Genomic DNA, 15,177 nt, shown 5'->3' with positions numbered 1-15,177 from the left:
CACTCCCAGCTCCCTCAGCTGCTCCTCCCAGGACTTGTGCTCCAGACCCTTCACCAGCTTCATTGCCCTTCTCTGGACTCACTCCAGTCCCTCAATGTCCTTCTGTAGTGAGGGGCCCAAAACCAAACTGAGATTTGAGATGTGGCCTCACAGTGAGGTCACATTAGTTAAGGATGATTACAAAACCACAATCTGTGAACTGATGTGTAAATATTCTCTATAACTATTAAACTTGCTTAACTCTTCATCAGAGTCATCATTCCAAAACACAGAAAGTAGAATTTTGCCCATTATTTCCTAGCTGGATTTTTATAACCATAAACCACAAAGCATCAGGTGACCAAGACTATACAGAGAAACTAAATAATGGTAATTTGTGTCACATAATCACTTTTTTAAAAAAAATATGCAAAACACATAAGGATCCTTTAAATGTGAGACTGGAACTCTATTACATGCAAGTTAATGCATAGAGGAACATACAGCATACAACAGAAAAACCTGGGATGCTGACCTTGGTATTTCATCTTCTTCCCATTCAGTGAAAGATACGTTGCTTGAATTTTCTGGCAAATGAATTCTATGATGTTTACTTACACCTGATGTGTCACCTACAGAAAATGTAGAATGAGAAATTAATTAATTTATGTGGCAATATTTTTACAAATGTCATTATATAATTGCATTTATTATTTAATATTACCAGTCCACCTGCTCCTAAAGAATTAATAGCACTGCATGATATCATTTTCACCCATTAACTATGCTATCATATAAATGACCTAATTTTCTTTCTAACACATAGACACGTTTATATAAAAAAAATATATATATATACTTTCAACACATTGACATTATCTGAACTACATTTGTTGCATTCCAGTAATATCTTAGCCTAAATTTAATCTTCTATTTGTGAAAATTTCAAAATAAATCATACAGTCCGATGTAAACTTCAGAATTTCCTGAGTCCACAGTTCAAATCCCAATGGAAATGAGAAGCCAAAGAAAACTACACACTTTTTCTTATTTGTGAACTGGAAGGGAATATACAATACAGTCCAGATACAATGGTAGTAGCAGTAAGTGGAAACCTGCAATGAAGGCAGACATTGTCTGACCTACAAATAAAGAAAACACTAAGCTTGCTCAGAGGTCTCCATGTAAGGGAGCGTGCTCCAAAGTCATGCTGGTGAAGTCCTCTCTGAAGAATTCCCACCTCCCTTGAGGTCTCCACCTGAGCCCTCATTTTTCAGAGAAAGGAAAGACAATATACACAGGATATGGCACAAGAAAGAAGAAGTCCCAGACTCCAGGAATGGAGTTGGAGGGAGGTAGAATGGGAGAAGACTTTGAAAATTACTCAGTCTCCCACTTCTACCTGAAAGACCAGCTTGAACCTTGAATTTTCTCAGCTATGTTGGTGTCACGCACTAGCAGTTTTCTGGTATTAAATTTACCTTTCAGCCATAGCAAACACTCCTGCATTTGTTAAAGTTACACCAATTAACTCAATTGTCAGAGGTCTTCAGTAATTAAATATTTATTAGAACATGTACTTTTGTTCTAAAAATTTTATAATAGTCTTGTCCATGTGAATTCCACTACCTGGAATATTAGGTTTGTCCTCATATAGCAAAAAGTCCTAAGTTACTACAGAAGCAATTGGCAGGCATTATGCCAAAGGAACCTTAGAATCTACAAACAGAAGCAAGCAGGCTTAATTCCGTATGTTCCAGACCAAGCTTACTGCACTCAGACTAGGTTCCTGCAAGCCCTGCCCCTACTTCAGACTCCTCAGTGTACAGGCATGGCATAAAGATGTGGCGTTCAAGTGGGGTGAAAGGACACTCCTGTGCTCATGCAGAGCCAGCTCACGTTTCAGCCACACCTGTGCTGTTACGGTCTATGCACTTTGATGCCTAAGCAGGTGATTCTGGAAAGACAACACAAAATATCTGATCCCATTTGCACAGATCCAGCTCAAACCTAGCACACCTTACTGTCTATGCTGTTTAAAAGTGATGACTTGTCCTGGGCAGCTAGTCCAGGAAGAAACACAGCCATGTTTTTATGTATGGCACATCAGCTAATTCTCCATATTAAAATATAAGCTGACTATGCATGGAAACAATTCTTGTTATTTTTCATCTGCAGCTTGATTAATTTAAGTTGATGAAATGGGACTGAATAGTCATATATTTTAAAGGAAAATACATCTCACAACAGTTATGCAAGGTTATAGGCCAGCTGGTAAAATATACACTATTATTTTTTTAAATTATATGCATTTTAAATACCACACCACAGCAGTTTCAGTGCATTATTCCATTTCTTCTTCCCTACCATTGCTGTTTTCATATATTTCTAAAAATTGAGGCTCAAATTCCTGTATTAGTTTGTTTCTTCAGTAAAGTTAATCATAGGGACGGGAATTTAAGGACACAATATTTCCCTTCTCTTGATACAAAGATCTTTAAAGACAGTAGCAATGACACATCAAGGTCTTTCAGAGTCATATTACAGAAGCAGATTCAGCTGCTGAAAATAAGTTTCGCAACAGTTACAGTGGTATGTGGTGCATGAATTAATAGGCAGCCCATAAAGACAAGGCCCTGAAGAAATGAACTACTGCACCTTCTGGATACAAGCTGGTGAAGGCAGAATATTCCTGCTACAAGAAATCTGCATGCTGAGCTCTCTCAGCCTTCAGAAAGACCGACTTATCTCAGTGAGAGAAATACCACTATGAACAGGCTCCTGAGGCTGCTTGCTTACACTGACAAACGTGTTAACTGCCAGACTCATTTTCATATCATCTGCAAGGGAAGTAAGGGAAGTGTTTGCTGTACATCTTTTGGCAAAGGCTTTTACTGCTGTCTAAAGAACAATGTTTGGTCTGGCCTATGTGACACAGCTGTACCTGACTGAGAGGAACTCCCACAACACAGAGGCTGAGGAACAGGCAGGTAAAGTGTGTCAGGTGTAAGCAGAGGCTGTGCTTCCGCACCACTCCAACAGCCTGAGCTCACAGAGGGCTGCTGTACAAGGACAGGCTCCTGACAGCAGTGCCTCTGTAAGGCTGCACCAGGGACAAACCATTTGTCGCTTGGCTGCTGTGCCAGGAGCAATAGACAGTGATCCTGTGCCTGGGGACTGCAACAGACTGAGGCAGGCTACTGATGCATGTGTGATGTGGAGCCATGCAAAGCAGAATGAATCTTCCTAGGAGCACTGCAGCCAGTATCTGATTCAGCCAGACAAGGTAGTGGCATTTTTTTCCTTTTATTTTATTGGATTCTTCCCCCATAAGAATAGTCAAAGTCCACTGGTCTCAGCCAATGCTCCTCTTCCACCCCCTTGTTCCCATTCAAGATTTAGGTCTCTCATCCTTAAATAAATAATGAAGGAAAATATAAACATATATTTTTCATCTCTCATCTGAAAGAGGGGAAAAAAAGAGCTATGGAAAAAGAATGGAAGCAACTATTTGATACAATCACATTGCAGGTTTCCAGAAGGCTGATTTGAATATTTGGAGGACTAAAGGTACCTGACTGTATTTCCTCAGGACTAAAAACCGTGACAAAGCTCTGTCCATGGCAGAGCTTTTGCCTTCCTACAGTTCTGACACCAGCAAAAAGTGCGGCCTATTGCTGGGTACGAAAAGAGTGCTTTGCTTTAAACAAGAATTATAAAACTCCATGGGCTAATCCATTGCCATCTGAATATACATGCATAAATATAAGGAGGAAATTCAGCACGATTATTGCTCTACCTTTTGACATAAAGATATTTCACCATTCCTTTCAACTTTTGCTTTAGCTGTAGGAACAATTATTATTTAAGTAAACAATACTTATTTTACTAAACGTTACGTACCAAAGGCATACTTTTTCTACTGTTATCTCTCCCTTATGATGAAGAATTTAGAAGAATTAGGGATGTTTTCACCAAACTTAATTTTTATGTTAGTGGTACGTCTGAAATGCCAAATTAATTTCTTAAAACACTTCCTTTCCTCACACACAAATAATTAAAATTTTACCTTACAGTAAATGACTTCAGCACAAACACAAGTATTTTAATTAAGAACATTGACTGTCATCAGAGCAAAATCATTAGCCATAATTTTGTAAAGACACTACTGCAACAAAAAAAAAGAATTTGAATTGATGTTAGAATCAAAACCATAAAAAAATTAAACAACAGTATTATTGTGCTATCTTTCATGTCAGTTCTTCAACTAAACATAAACAATTTTTCATCTTCTAGAAAAGAGGAGTGGTCATCTTGTGAAATGGTCACAGCTGCACTGCTGACAGAACATAAAAAGCAAAAAAGCTACATATGGACTTTGTTTTGACACAGAAAGCAAACTTCAGGGAAACAACGTGATACTCATTCAGCCAAAATAAAGCAAAAGCTTGACAGCGAGTGACATCTTGTACTAAATGGTAGTTTTTAGCCTTCAAAACAATTATTTGGTCTTAAGAAATAAACACCTTACCTTTTCTCCTTGCTTTTCTGAATTTCACAGCAGCCAGGTTTATTAAATTCATTCCATATAAATTGTAGTCTATAAAGAGTTGGAGGAGGTAGGGAATATGGGCTTCATGAGGCTGGTAAGATTTGTTCATTATGGCTCCACCTTGCAGAAGCTCACAAACTCTAAAAGACAAATTAGGACATAAATAAAAAATTATTTCAGTACAACAATATTGATATTTGACTTTATCAAAATACAGAATATTTACTGACATTTTAATTTTTGCCTGAGTTGTATTTTTAACTTAAGAACTGTGTTTTCACAATAACATTTGAACAAAAATGATCTCTGCTAATAATGATAGAATATTTGTGTGCTAGTTGCAAAGGACATTTGAATCTTTCAGCTAAAAAACCATGAAACTCTCTGAAAAAAAAATCCTACAATATTCTATTCCTGCAAATGATCCAAAAACCATTATATGCCATGGAAATCTTTCAGCAAAACAACTGTGGCAGCTGCATGCCCACCCAGCAGTAGAAAGTTTGAAAGTCTCTCTAGTTCTCATTGACATATATATGATATATATGATACATATAATGTCCTTCATGGTTTTCAAGCTACATACTGTATTCTCAGAAGCAGTATTTTAAAACTCTGCAGAAGGACAAATCCTCTCTTTTAAACAGCTGCACATTAAAAAATAATTTCAAGTATTTGGATAACTATAAACTGGTACAGTAAGTTTATCTCAAATAACAGTATATAACTATACAACAAAGAAAAGCACTAAGCATTTCTAAATGCAACAAACTGGGATTAAAAATAAAGTTTTATACTGAAAAAAGAAAGGAATAACTTAAGTGAAGTGTCAGTCCTTATTTGGATAGGAGCAATTCAAACATGCGGAGCTTCAAATTTTGAAACAACTTTCCTGTCATCCATTAATACAGAAATTTTAAATAATGCAAAATTTCACTTGCCTAGAAGAAAAACCAGACAATCGTGTCTTATGATCATGTATTGGACCTTTCAAAAAAAAGTTACAGTATGTAATAGCACACACTCAAGAGATTTTAGTTTATGCTTGGAAAATAATTCCTCCTTATTTACTCCTGAATTTACTGCAGCTACTTTGACAGTAAGATTGAAATCAACAGCACTTTCATATAACAGAATATAACTCTATTGAGAAATAGAGAAACTGTCGAATAACAAAAGCTATTCAGTTTTCCAAGTAAATCTTAAATTTAGTAATTTTTACTGGAACTAAAACCTACCAAAATGTACTTCATAACAGATGAAATGAAGCCATATGAGACAGCTACACGATTTTCCTTAAGAGTTACAGGAAAAGTAAGCTGATGCAAATTTTTTTAAGTGTTCACAAATTACAGTAAACACGAAACAACTAAAGGCAAGGATGTTTTGGTATTGCTCTCCTAACATTCTACTGCTTTAAAAGATTATTGGTGTGTTTAAAATTGACAAATTTTAAAGTGTTTTGAAAACCATGACACAATAACTTTGGAGATTTTGTTAAGTTACTGGTGAATCTTGTTTCAAACCTGACTTTTTAATTCAAGATACAAGGAAACCAGACAGAACTTTGTACTTCCAAATCCTTACCTTTTTACCATTGCAGGATTGTAAAGATAAATCTTCATAAACTGTCTCTCCTTTTCATGGTAACCATAAAAAGGCCTGAAGAGAAAGGAATAAAAGCAGAAAGCTAGACAGTTATGCTGTGGCATTTATTCAATGACATTTTACTATAAGGAGTACTAAATAAGCATGTCTAATCTAGCCAGGTAAAGATGAAGATGTGTTTAACTTAGGTCTTTCCCATTAGCCTCTTATGCAAACAAACAAAACACCTGAAACACTCTTCTGCTGCTTTGAGGCAACGAGCCGCTAACCTTCAGTAACAACTGTTCTGAAATTCTAAGGCAAGAAAGGTGAAAAAGAGGCAGGTTCTCCTAATTTCTACCTGCTCTTTTCTCACTTATTCAAGTAAAGACTGTCATCAACAGTTTACTCTGCCCAGCTTTCACTATTGAGATGAACAGCTATACTACAATTTATATATGATGTTGTTCTCACCAAAAGAACATCAAGAAATTTGGTAGGTGACCTTCTTTGTTACTCTTACTTTCATCAGAAAGTTCTGACTGAAAATAAAAACAAGTTATTGCAGCCACTTTACTCACAATATCTAGAAGCCACGAAAACTGTCTGGGAACTATCTATCTTCCTATATTCAAATAATTAGAAATAATGTATTTCAGAAATGCATGAAAAAAGCAAATAAAACATAGTGTTGCACCACACTGAAAATGAGCATTTACATTGTTTTGAAGATGAAAAACTGAATGCATGTAGTATCTCGATTGCCTGTGCTTTTCCAGGATATTTTCCTATTACTCATTATGATTTATTTTTCAACCCTTGGTTATGCAAATTAAATAAAAATTAACTAAAAGAATCCTTAAAATGCTAACACTCAATATAGACAGCTACACCAAATAAAACACAGTGGTCATCTTAACAGATTAGTAAATGAATGTTTAGGAGCCTCCACTTCCTGGCCTGTGCTGCTGTAAGCATCAGACAGATAAAAACGACTTGAGTGTCTCATGGGGCAATTTTACATGAACAAAAAAAAAAAAGAAAAAAAAAGAGCACCTAGATTCAGGCTCCTGCAAGACATGCCGGGTCTCAGGGAACACACAATAACCCAGAGAGGTAGAAAATGCTGCATGGAAAGTACTGCTCTAACAGCAGAGACAGAAAAAGCTAAGAAGAACAGATTTTGCAAAATTATGGACACTAGGATACAATTTAGGAAAAAATGGTTGTGTCAAGAAGGTTTTTTGGGAAAACCTGTTAACTATGTTAAGGTCAAAGCAAGTGAGAAGAGTAATTAAGAAGTTGTACAGCCCTGTATGAAGACATACAGGGGTGGAAAATGAAAAAAGATTAGCACTGCAATCACCCAAGTCCAAATAGTACAACTGCAAAAAGCTATTCAAAACAAACAACCGAAACTCCTGACAGGTCATACTTACATTCCAGACACTAATGATACTTTGAAAACATGCTGAACAGTAGAAGATGGATTTCCTAAAGCCACATTGAGTGCCCTGTCAATGCTGAATGCCACTTGACGAAGGTAGCACTCTGGATGCTGTCCAAAACCATCGTACGGTACATAGAGGTAAGGGAAGATACCATGTAAGTGGAGACAAGTCTTCTGACCTAAAAATAAAAGGCAAACATTTATTTTGTAATGACTACTTTTTCTTCTTCTAAGTAGTTGCTACTACTAGTAGTTGCTATGCTTCTACTAGTTGTTGCTTCGAGCAGTTGTTATAAATATTTTCATATTACTTTCAGGTTCCTCAGGAACCTGAAGGTTAAATTTATGACACAAGCGCAGGTGTGTTTCAAGCAAAAGGTACTAATGTAGAGCAGTTCTCATACTTGATTCATTGACAAAACCAAAACAAAACAGATGTGGTTACCTGACATACCCATGAATACACCTGTGTAACAACAGAATTCACTACTAATTATTTTCTTTACAGAAATAACACAACACCTCTCTAAGAATAACTTTGCATACTGAATAAATGTTGGATGCGTAACAGTTTCTCAGCCTTTGTGAAAAGTTCTCAGTATCAATCACACAATCTCTCAGAAATTGAAAAGAACATCCAGAGCACCTATGAGGCCATTCAGTATTCTAGTTATTATGGTGTAAGTTGGGATGTGGGGAAAAAAAACCAGGCAACTTTCAAATCTTAAAATCTGTAGATCCCTCAGAGATTTCTACTGTATCTGCAAATCTCTAGACTCCTAACAACACACTTACTTCTCAGCATTAGCTTCTGTGAGTCTGCAGCAAGAACAGAGTGAAAGGACACACCATGAAACGCTTTGTGCTAGACCACAGTCTGAGCTTCTCACTCACACAAGGCAGTACAGTAATACAGACTGGGGCCTCCCAAACCCACCACATTTTTGGGGGGGACTAGTCTCAACTACAGTGCGTGTTATCTGTTCTTTTCTCACCACAATGCAACAAAGCACGCATTTGGTGGCATCCATTTGCCACCTTTTCAGTCCCCAAAATCATTCATGACTGCTCAGTAGCCAATGAAAACTTTTCACAGGAAAATACTGTAAGCATGTGTTGCTGATTAACAACCACCACCACAATGATAGGCAGCACATATCCCTTTGCATTTTGTTTGGATGAACTCCCTGCATGAGGACAGCAAAACTGGCTGTGCTTTCATCACCCAGGAGATGAATGATACAAAAAGGGAACACAACTTCACTGGTCCACAAGACCAGTGAAAAGACTTCCAAAAGTCCACTCTTTCAAACTGAGGTTATTTCTCAGCTGGTGGAGCTTGTCTGAAGTATTTATACTCGATCACATCCCAGTGGCCACCCAGTGAAGACAGCTTACGTCCATTAAAGCACAGCAATAACCTTCAGACTGAGGACTGCCTGCAATCTTTTACACCTGTGAAAAGCATGCCCAAAAATCCCACTAACAGCATAGCTCTTTTTTGCCTCTTATTTAAAACTGAGGTCAGATGCATTGTTCTTCAATTATGTTTAGAAGTAATTGATCCAAAAAATGGTACTACAAGTCCATTTTCTAAGCTGAATTTTATTCTTCTTGCAAGTCAACTCCATCAAGTCTCCTCATCCATGTTGAAATACAATATATATATGCATTCATAATGTTGACATCATCATTTATGAATTATGCCCATGTCTTTAAAACATTTCAGGAGAATAAAATTCTTATTTATGTACCAGGTTTGTCAAAAAATAACTCATTAAGAGAAAGGGGAGACTAAAGAAACTAAGAACTCTGGGTTTGAGGGTTTTTTAAAAAGCAAAAAATAAAGGACAGTAAGAGCTTTATACGGCAGAAAACTTCACCTCTAAGGTGGAAAAAATCATGTATTAGTAGCATGTGAACTGAGAGGACTGATTTGTGCAGTGGTAGCAAACCATTTATTTTCTATACCAAGTCACCAACAAATCTGAGCGTATACTGATGGCTGTACTTAGGACTGATTTTTAAATAAAGGAATCCCCCTCCAAATATAATTATCAGAAAATTAATAGTTCTTTAAAGTCCTACAGGTTCTCTATTCAAGTTTGGTTAGTTGGTTTTGGGAAGGATTTGAGTTTGGGTTTTTTTATTATTCTTGTTGCTAAGCTGGAAAGGATGGGTTGTTGTTGTTTTTTAAATGTATCCCAGGATCATGTTCAGGGGAAAATTCAAACTAGTTCATAAAGTAATTTGTCTGAATGCTCACTGCACCTTAAAAAAACAAGTGAACAAACCAACTCACCCCAAGCTAAATTTGATATTGGAATACAGACTGAATTTCCATATATGCAAAAATACATGTCTATCCCCCCATGAATTTTATAAATTCAGGTGTTTGCTTCTCATCAGTCAGAATCAGTTCTGCACTTATACTTTTTATTTGCACTACTAGCTATGGACTCCTTTCAAAAGCATGAATTTTTTCATATTTAAAAAATATCTTAGGTTTAATGGTTGTCCAAGTATTCTGAGTTGGAGTTAATTTATGATCCTTCCGTTTTTTATGTCATAATTCATGACAAAATTGCAAAGCATCAGAATAAATAGAACAGTGACACAGTCTAAACTTACTGCACTTAAATTCAGGTTCCTTTCAAGTTAAGCAGCTATTTAACAATTCTTGCTGAACTGAAAATGTACTTTTATTGTTGAATTAAAAAGAGAACACGTACAAAGAAAGTTTTCTTCTATTTCCTTCTGTTCCCTTCCCCTGTACTCCCCTTTATGCGCAAAAAACCCCATGAAAAACACTATGGCTTTCGATTGAGCGGAGTCAAATTACCACTTAACTCCAAGGAAATCTTATAGAACACACACCATGAGCTGCTTTTCATTTTTGATTCTGCCAAGAAAGCAAACAAGTTACTGCTGAGAGCTAAGACTCCTATTAGGCTAACAGCTGTCAAGCTACATGGGTTTACACAGCTACTTATTTTGATCCTCAATAGTACAGATTTGTTAATTGTGATATTTGGTTATACTGCTATTTTTACTTCAAATCGACATTATTAGAAGTCTGACCCTGTTAAGAACAGCCATGCATTTCCATCATTTAGGTAAAATCATCAAAGTGCACCAAATATAATGGTATTGAGTTTCAAGCCCAGTCTCCAGTAATAGCAACCATGGTTTGCACTGACTCATTAAAAATTCTAGTGGATTCTTTCCAATAGAGTCACAAGGAGAAAAAAGATCTACTCACTGAGGATTTCAGGCTACACAGACCTGCCAATTTACATGAATTAAAAACTTGTCTTGGGAAAAGGTTAATGAGTTTTATGGTTTAAATATGTTAATCTTATGCTCCCGTTTCTTTTTGGAGATACAGAGAAACAAATTTGTACCACTAGAATAACACTGACTGCTACAGCACCCACTTACAGTGACCAGATGATATTATTTTTATATCTGTTCATCAGTTTCTTCACATCTGTAGAATCAGTGGAAGTGGTGCTCAAAAGCAGATTCTGCATGACCACTCTCTGCAGAATTTCTGGATACAAAATTGGCCACTGATAGGACAGGCAACTGAAAAGTTTTCATTCTGTGGCCTCTTCATGGGCCTGGAAGAATGGGGTCTGCACTGGCTGAATTACCTGCAGATCAAGCATCTCAGTACGACTCCAGGAGACTGTTAATTAAAGCACCTACAAGTAAAGCTGAGGCTTAATCATGAGTCTTTGAAAGGCACTGAATGAAGTGGTAAATGAAGAAAGTCAATCTGGTATTTTTTCTGGAAGATGGTTGCCACATACATTACTATTAAGAGCACATACCGAGCATAATCCTTCAGTTACTCTGTAATTTTTGCTATTACAAGAAAAATCTGTAGCAACCCTAAGATAGAAAATGTCAGTATTATCAGAAGAGAACTGAAACCAGAATGATAATGCAATGCAAAGATACAGGAACTGATGTCTTCTGACCACCAAAATGCTCAGCCATGAAGAATGATCTGGTAGGGATAAAACTGAGATGCAATTTAGACAGAATGGGTGAAGCTGGAAGGGACCTCTCAAAGTCATCTTGTCCAGTCCCTCACCCAAGCTTATGAACACCTAATTTCACAGTACAACAAGTTAGAGAATCTGAGAATTATTATTCAAGTGTCCTCAGAAAAGTGCTTTTTCATCATTTGTAAACACTGACTTTGATTTAAACTTCTAGAAACTTTCTTCCACCAAGATCAAATTGGACAAATTCCAGTACAAAAGAAAAATGTGACCATTATTAATAAGGGAACTTATTTAATTGTCCAGTTCAGGAATAAAGTTTGCAAACCAGACAGAAAAGGAGCACATGAACAGCTATGTATGTATTCCAAGAGAAAACAGAAGTCTATCTGTTCCAAATGGAATTCCACACACACATGACTACCTGCTGGTTCATATTCCATCAAGGGGAGAGCTTCTGTAGATACTGTCTCCATTTATTTCCTCCAAAAGCCTTACAGTTTCATGGGAGAACTGTCTGAACAAAGCACGTAGATGACCACAGAAGGCAATCACGTTGGCCAAGAATGATTTACTTTGAGTGAATCCATTCTGACTACTCTAATTTCCAATAATGAATGAGAACATGTTGTACAGTAGTGGTCCAGTTCAATTAACTTTTCATAAATGATACTCAAAGCCATGTAGCTCCTATCCTGTAATTGTTAATTTAGGAACTGACTACAGAACCCTCACCGACGGAAATCAGTGCTGGAAACATTTTGCATATATGTTTTCTTTAGTATTTAGAAAACAAAAACTAAATCTAAATCTAGATAAATATGACTTCAGAGAACAGTTCAATGCTGGTCTACATGCAGTCATATTTTGCTGTGATATTTCTGCTACAGAACAATCTGATCCCATTATAAGAAGCTAGAGCAAAGCCATGGGGAACAATGGTGTGGGAGTAATATAGAGATTACTGCAGCATTTAGAAGCATGGCAAAACCCTGAGATTTTAGGAAATTTGGGCTGGGAATTACTAAAGAGGTGCAGAAGACAGAAGACAAATGGCTTTTCATACACTTGCAATCTGTTATAAGTACTTTAAGTACAGTTTTGTGAAGTGGGAGCACTACCTAAGCATGGACAAGTATTAGAAGAAGAATGCACACGAACACGTCAAGCATCACTACAGGATGCAGAAAAGAAATCAGACAATCATAAGGGATTCCTTTCCTTTAACAGCAACAGTAAAGCAAAATAATTAGAAACCAAAAGACATGACACTACCATCTTAAAAAGAAAATTGGTATTTTCAACTAACTCTTGAACCGCTTACATTCAAAAACACTTGAAAAATGAACTGTGAATAGTGACGTCTACCGAGAATTGGAAAACTAACAATCCTGTGTAAAAACAATTCTAAAAATGAAAATTTTAAAGTAGAATATTATTAGAATACAATTTCAAAGTAATTTCTTCTTGCAATAAAAGTTGCTGTGTCTTGGGCAATCTCACCCTCTCTCCAGGAAGAGGCTTCAGAGAGCAACATCAAGCTATAACAGGAGTACATCATCTACCCTGCTTGGTAGGTACAACACAGGCACCTTGTGCACAGTTCAGATGCACGGAAGAGTATATACACTCCTGAGTCACATTAGTTTATGCTGACAACTAAATGACATCACACTGTTTGTTTTCTCTTTATGTATTCTTCAAATGGCACTAAATAATTCTGTAAGTATTTCTTAAAATTTTTGGTTTTGTATCTGCATTAAGATCTCCCTTGCAGGTAACTGTCATTTCAGCCCACTCCTTGAGCTGATGAAAGCTACAGGATGTGCTCCACAAATACAAGCACTGCTCTTAGCCTACCCATAAGCAAATCTGAAACACTTGGTACTCCTTATCACACATACCCTTTTATTTCAACAAAAATTTTATGGTTTTATTTTTATGTTTCAGGCTTATAATTTTTGGACAAGCAGCAACTTAGTAGGAAATACTTCCTTACTACAGACACCCTCCAAATTTCTGTGTAAGCTTATGAAATGACTACATGGTGTGTGACAGTAATAGCAGGGGACAGAATCTCATGACCCAGGAAATAAACTATGTTCTTAATATCTTACTAACTCTGTGTTCCAGGTTTATTTGGCAAGTGGTTGTCAGAGCAGAGGTTGCTGTGGGAAGAGCTGCCCTATGCAGGCCATGGCCAAACGCAACAGACACACTGCAGAGCAGAGCTGAGTCCCTCAGCCAAGCTGGGGACACTTCTGGGAGAACATGTTTAAGAAAGGGAACACCACAGTCAGAGGAAAGTGGAGGAGGAACATCTCCATGGAACAGTAGACATTCCCTCCAGTCCATGGAGGATGCCACAGCGGAGCACAAGGTTATTCCTGAAGGAACTGAAGCCCATGGAAAGCTCACATCAGAGCAAAGACACGATGAGGAAGAAGGCAGAGAGACACCATTATGTACTGGCTGCAACCCCCCTGCCACTCTCCATGTGAGCTTGCATGGCAAGGGTAGGGGATGTGAGAAACAGAGCTGAGCCTGGGGGAAGGGGCAGGAAAGGTGTGCTGTTTTGAATTTCTTTCTCACTACCTGAATCGATTTTAGTTGGCAATAAAACAGCTATTTTTTCCCAAACAGAGTTTCTTTTGCCTGCAATGGTAATTGGTAAGCTACTTCCCTGTTGTTATCTCAACCTATTGTTTTACTGTTTCTGTTTTTCCTATTTTACCCCCTTGCGTTACCAGACTGGGGGTGGTAGGGTGCACAAGCAAGCAGCTGGATGGAAATTTTGCTGTTGGTCAAGTCTGGCTCAGCACACACCATTTAACAGAAATTATTCTCTGTACGCCAACCTCTAAAACATACTAACTATGTCAGACAGTAAAGGTAACAAAGTAAAGCAAGTCTTAGCATTAGCAGACTCCTATCTTCTGCCTTGTGATCTCTAACTGCACCAGAAAACTTCACAGGGTGTTACAGCTGCAAATCTCTGCTTTAAGCCTTTACTCAGAATAGAAGTTTCAGTCTACCAGATTTATTTTAATCAAAACAATATAAAGCCTCAATCACCAAAGTAACAAAACCTTTCAATGCAACATTAAAATATTTAACCACAAACTTGACTAAAATAAAGTAGCCCTATTACCATAGCTTATGTTAAGCGATGTATTGGTATAAATATTGTCTGTTTGTTGTGTTAATACATAATTAAACAATGCAGGAGACAGTATTATCCTTTACAACAAACATACTTAAAAACATATTAGTGAAAGATATGCCTGTTTATGAGCCTTCCAAAAAAGGTTGTGCATGAAGGTGGATAACATTGAAGGCATTTCCATGTGGGGGAGAAACTCCAGCAAGCAGACAAAAAGATAAAATGCTCGAGATCCATTGAAGCTTTTTAAGTTGAGATTGCACATACCTCAAATCCTTATTATAGTTTTTCCTAGAGATTCTCACAACAGGATCTTTCAAGCAAGGGAAACAATTTTCATCTGGTAACAGCAGCACTAGGTGTGCCATGAACCCATCCTCAGCCAAACTCAATTCTATAACGCAGTTACAGAGGGAGCAGTTCCATAAGTGAC

At 37.1% G+C, this 15,177-nt stretch overlaps 1 protein-coding gene across 2 annotated transcripts in view; it reads right to left on the bottom strand.

The window, feature by feature from the left end:
• The window catches only part of REV3L (REV3 like, DNA directed polymerase zeta catalytic subunit), a 110,307-nt gene that overhangs the window by 62,858 nt on the left and 32,272 nt on the right, over positions 1 to 15,177 (bottom strand). For both annotated transcript variants that reach the window (XM_030945171.1, XM_030945170.1), the window contains exons 2-5: positions 7,558 to 7,747; positions 6,119 to 6,193; positions 4,511 to 4,671; positions 515 to 611 (exon numbers count right to left, since the gene is read on the bottom strand). In XM_030945171.1, coding sequence (XP_030801031.1) covers positions 515 to 611; positions 4,511 to 4,671; positions 6,119 to 6,193; positions 7,558 to 7,747 — 523 coding nt within the window. The remainder of the gene's footprint in view (positions 1 to 514; positions 612 to 4,510; positions 4,672 to 6,118; positions 6,194 to 7,557; positions 7,748 to 15,177) is intronic.

This window comes from Camarhynchus parvulus, chromosome 3 (genome assembly GCF_901933205.1).
Source record: "Camarhynchus parvulus chromosome 3, STF_HiC, whole genome shotgun sequence".
Taxonomy (NCBI): Eukaryota; Metazoa; Chordata; class Aves; order Passeriformes; family Thraupidae; genus Camarhynchus; species Camarhynchus parvulus.
This window is presented reverse-complemented; position numbering and strand designations above follow the sequence as displayed.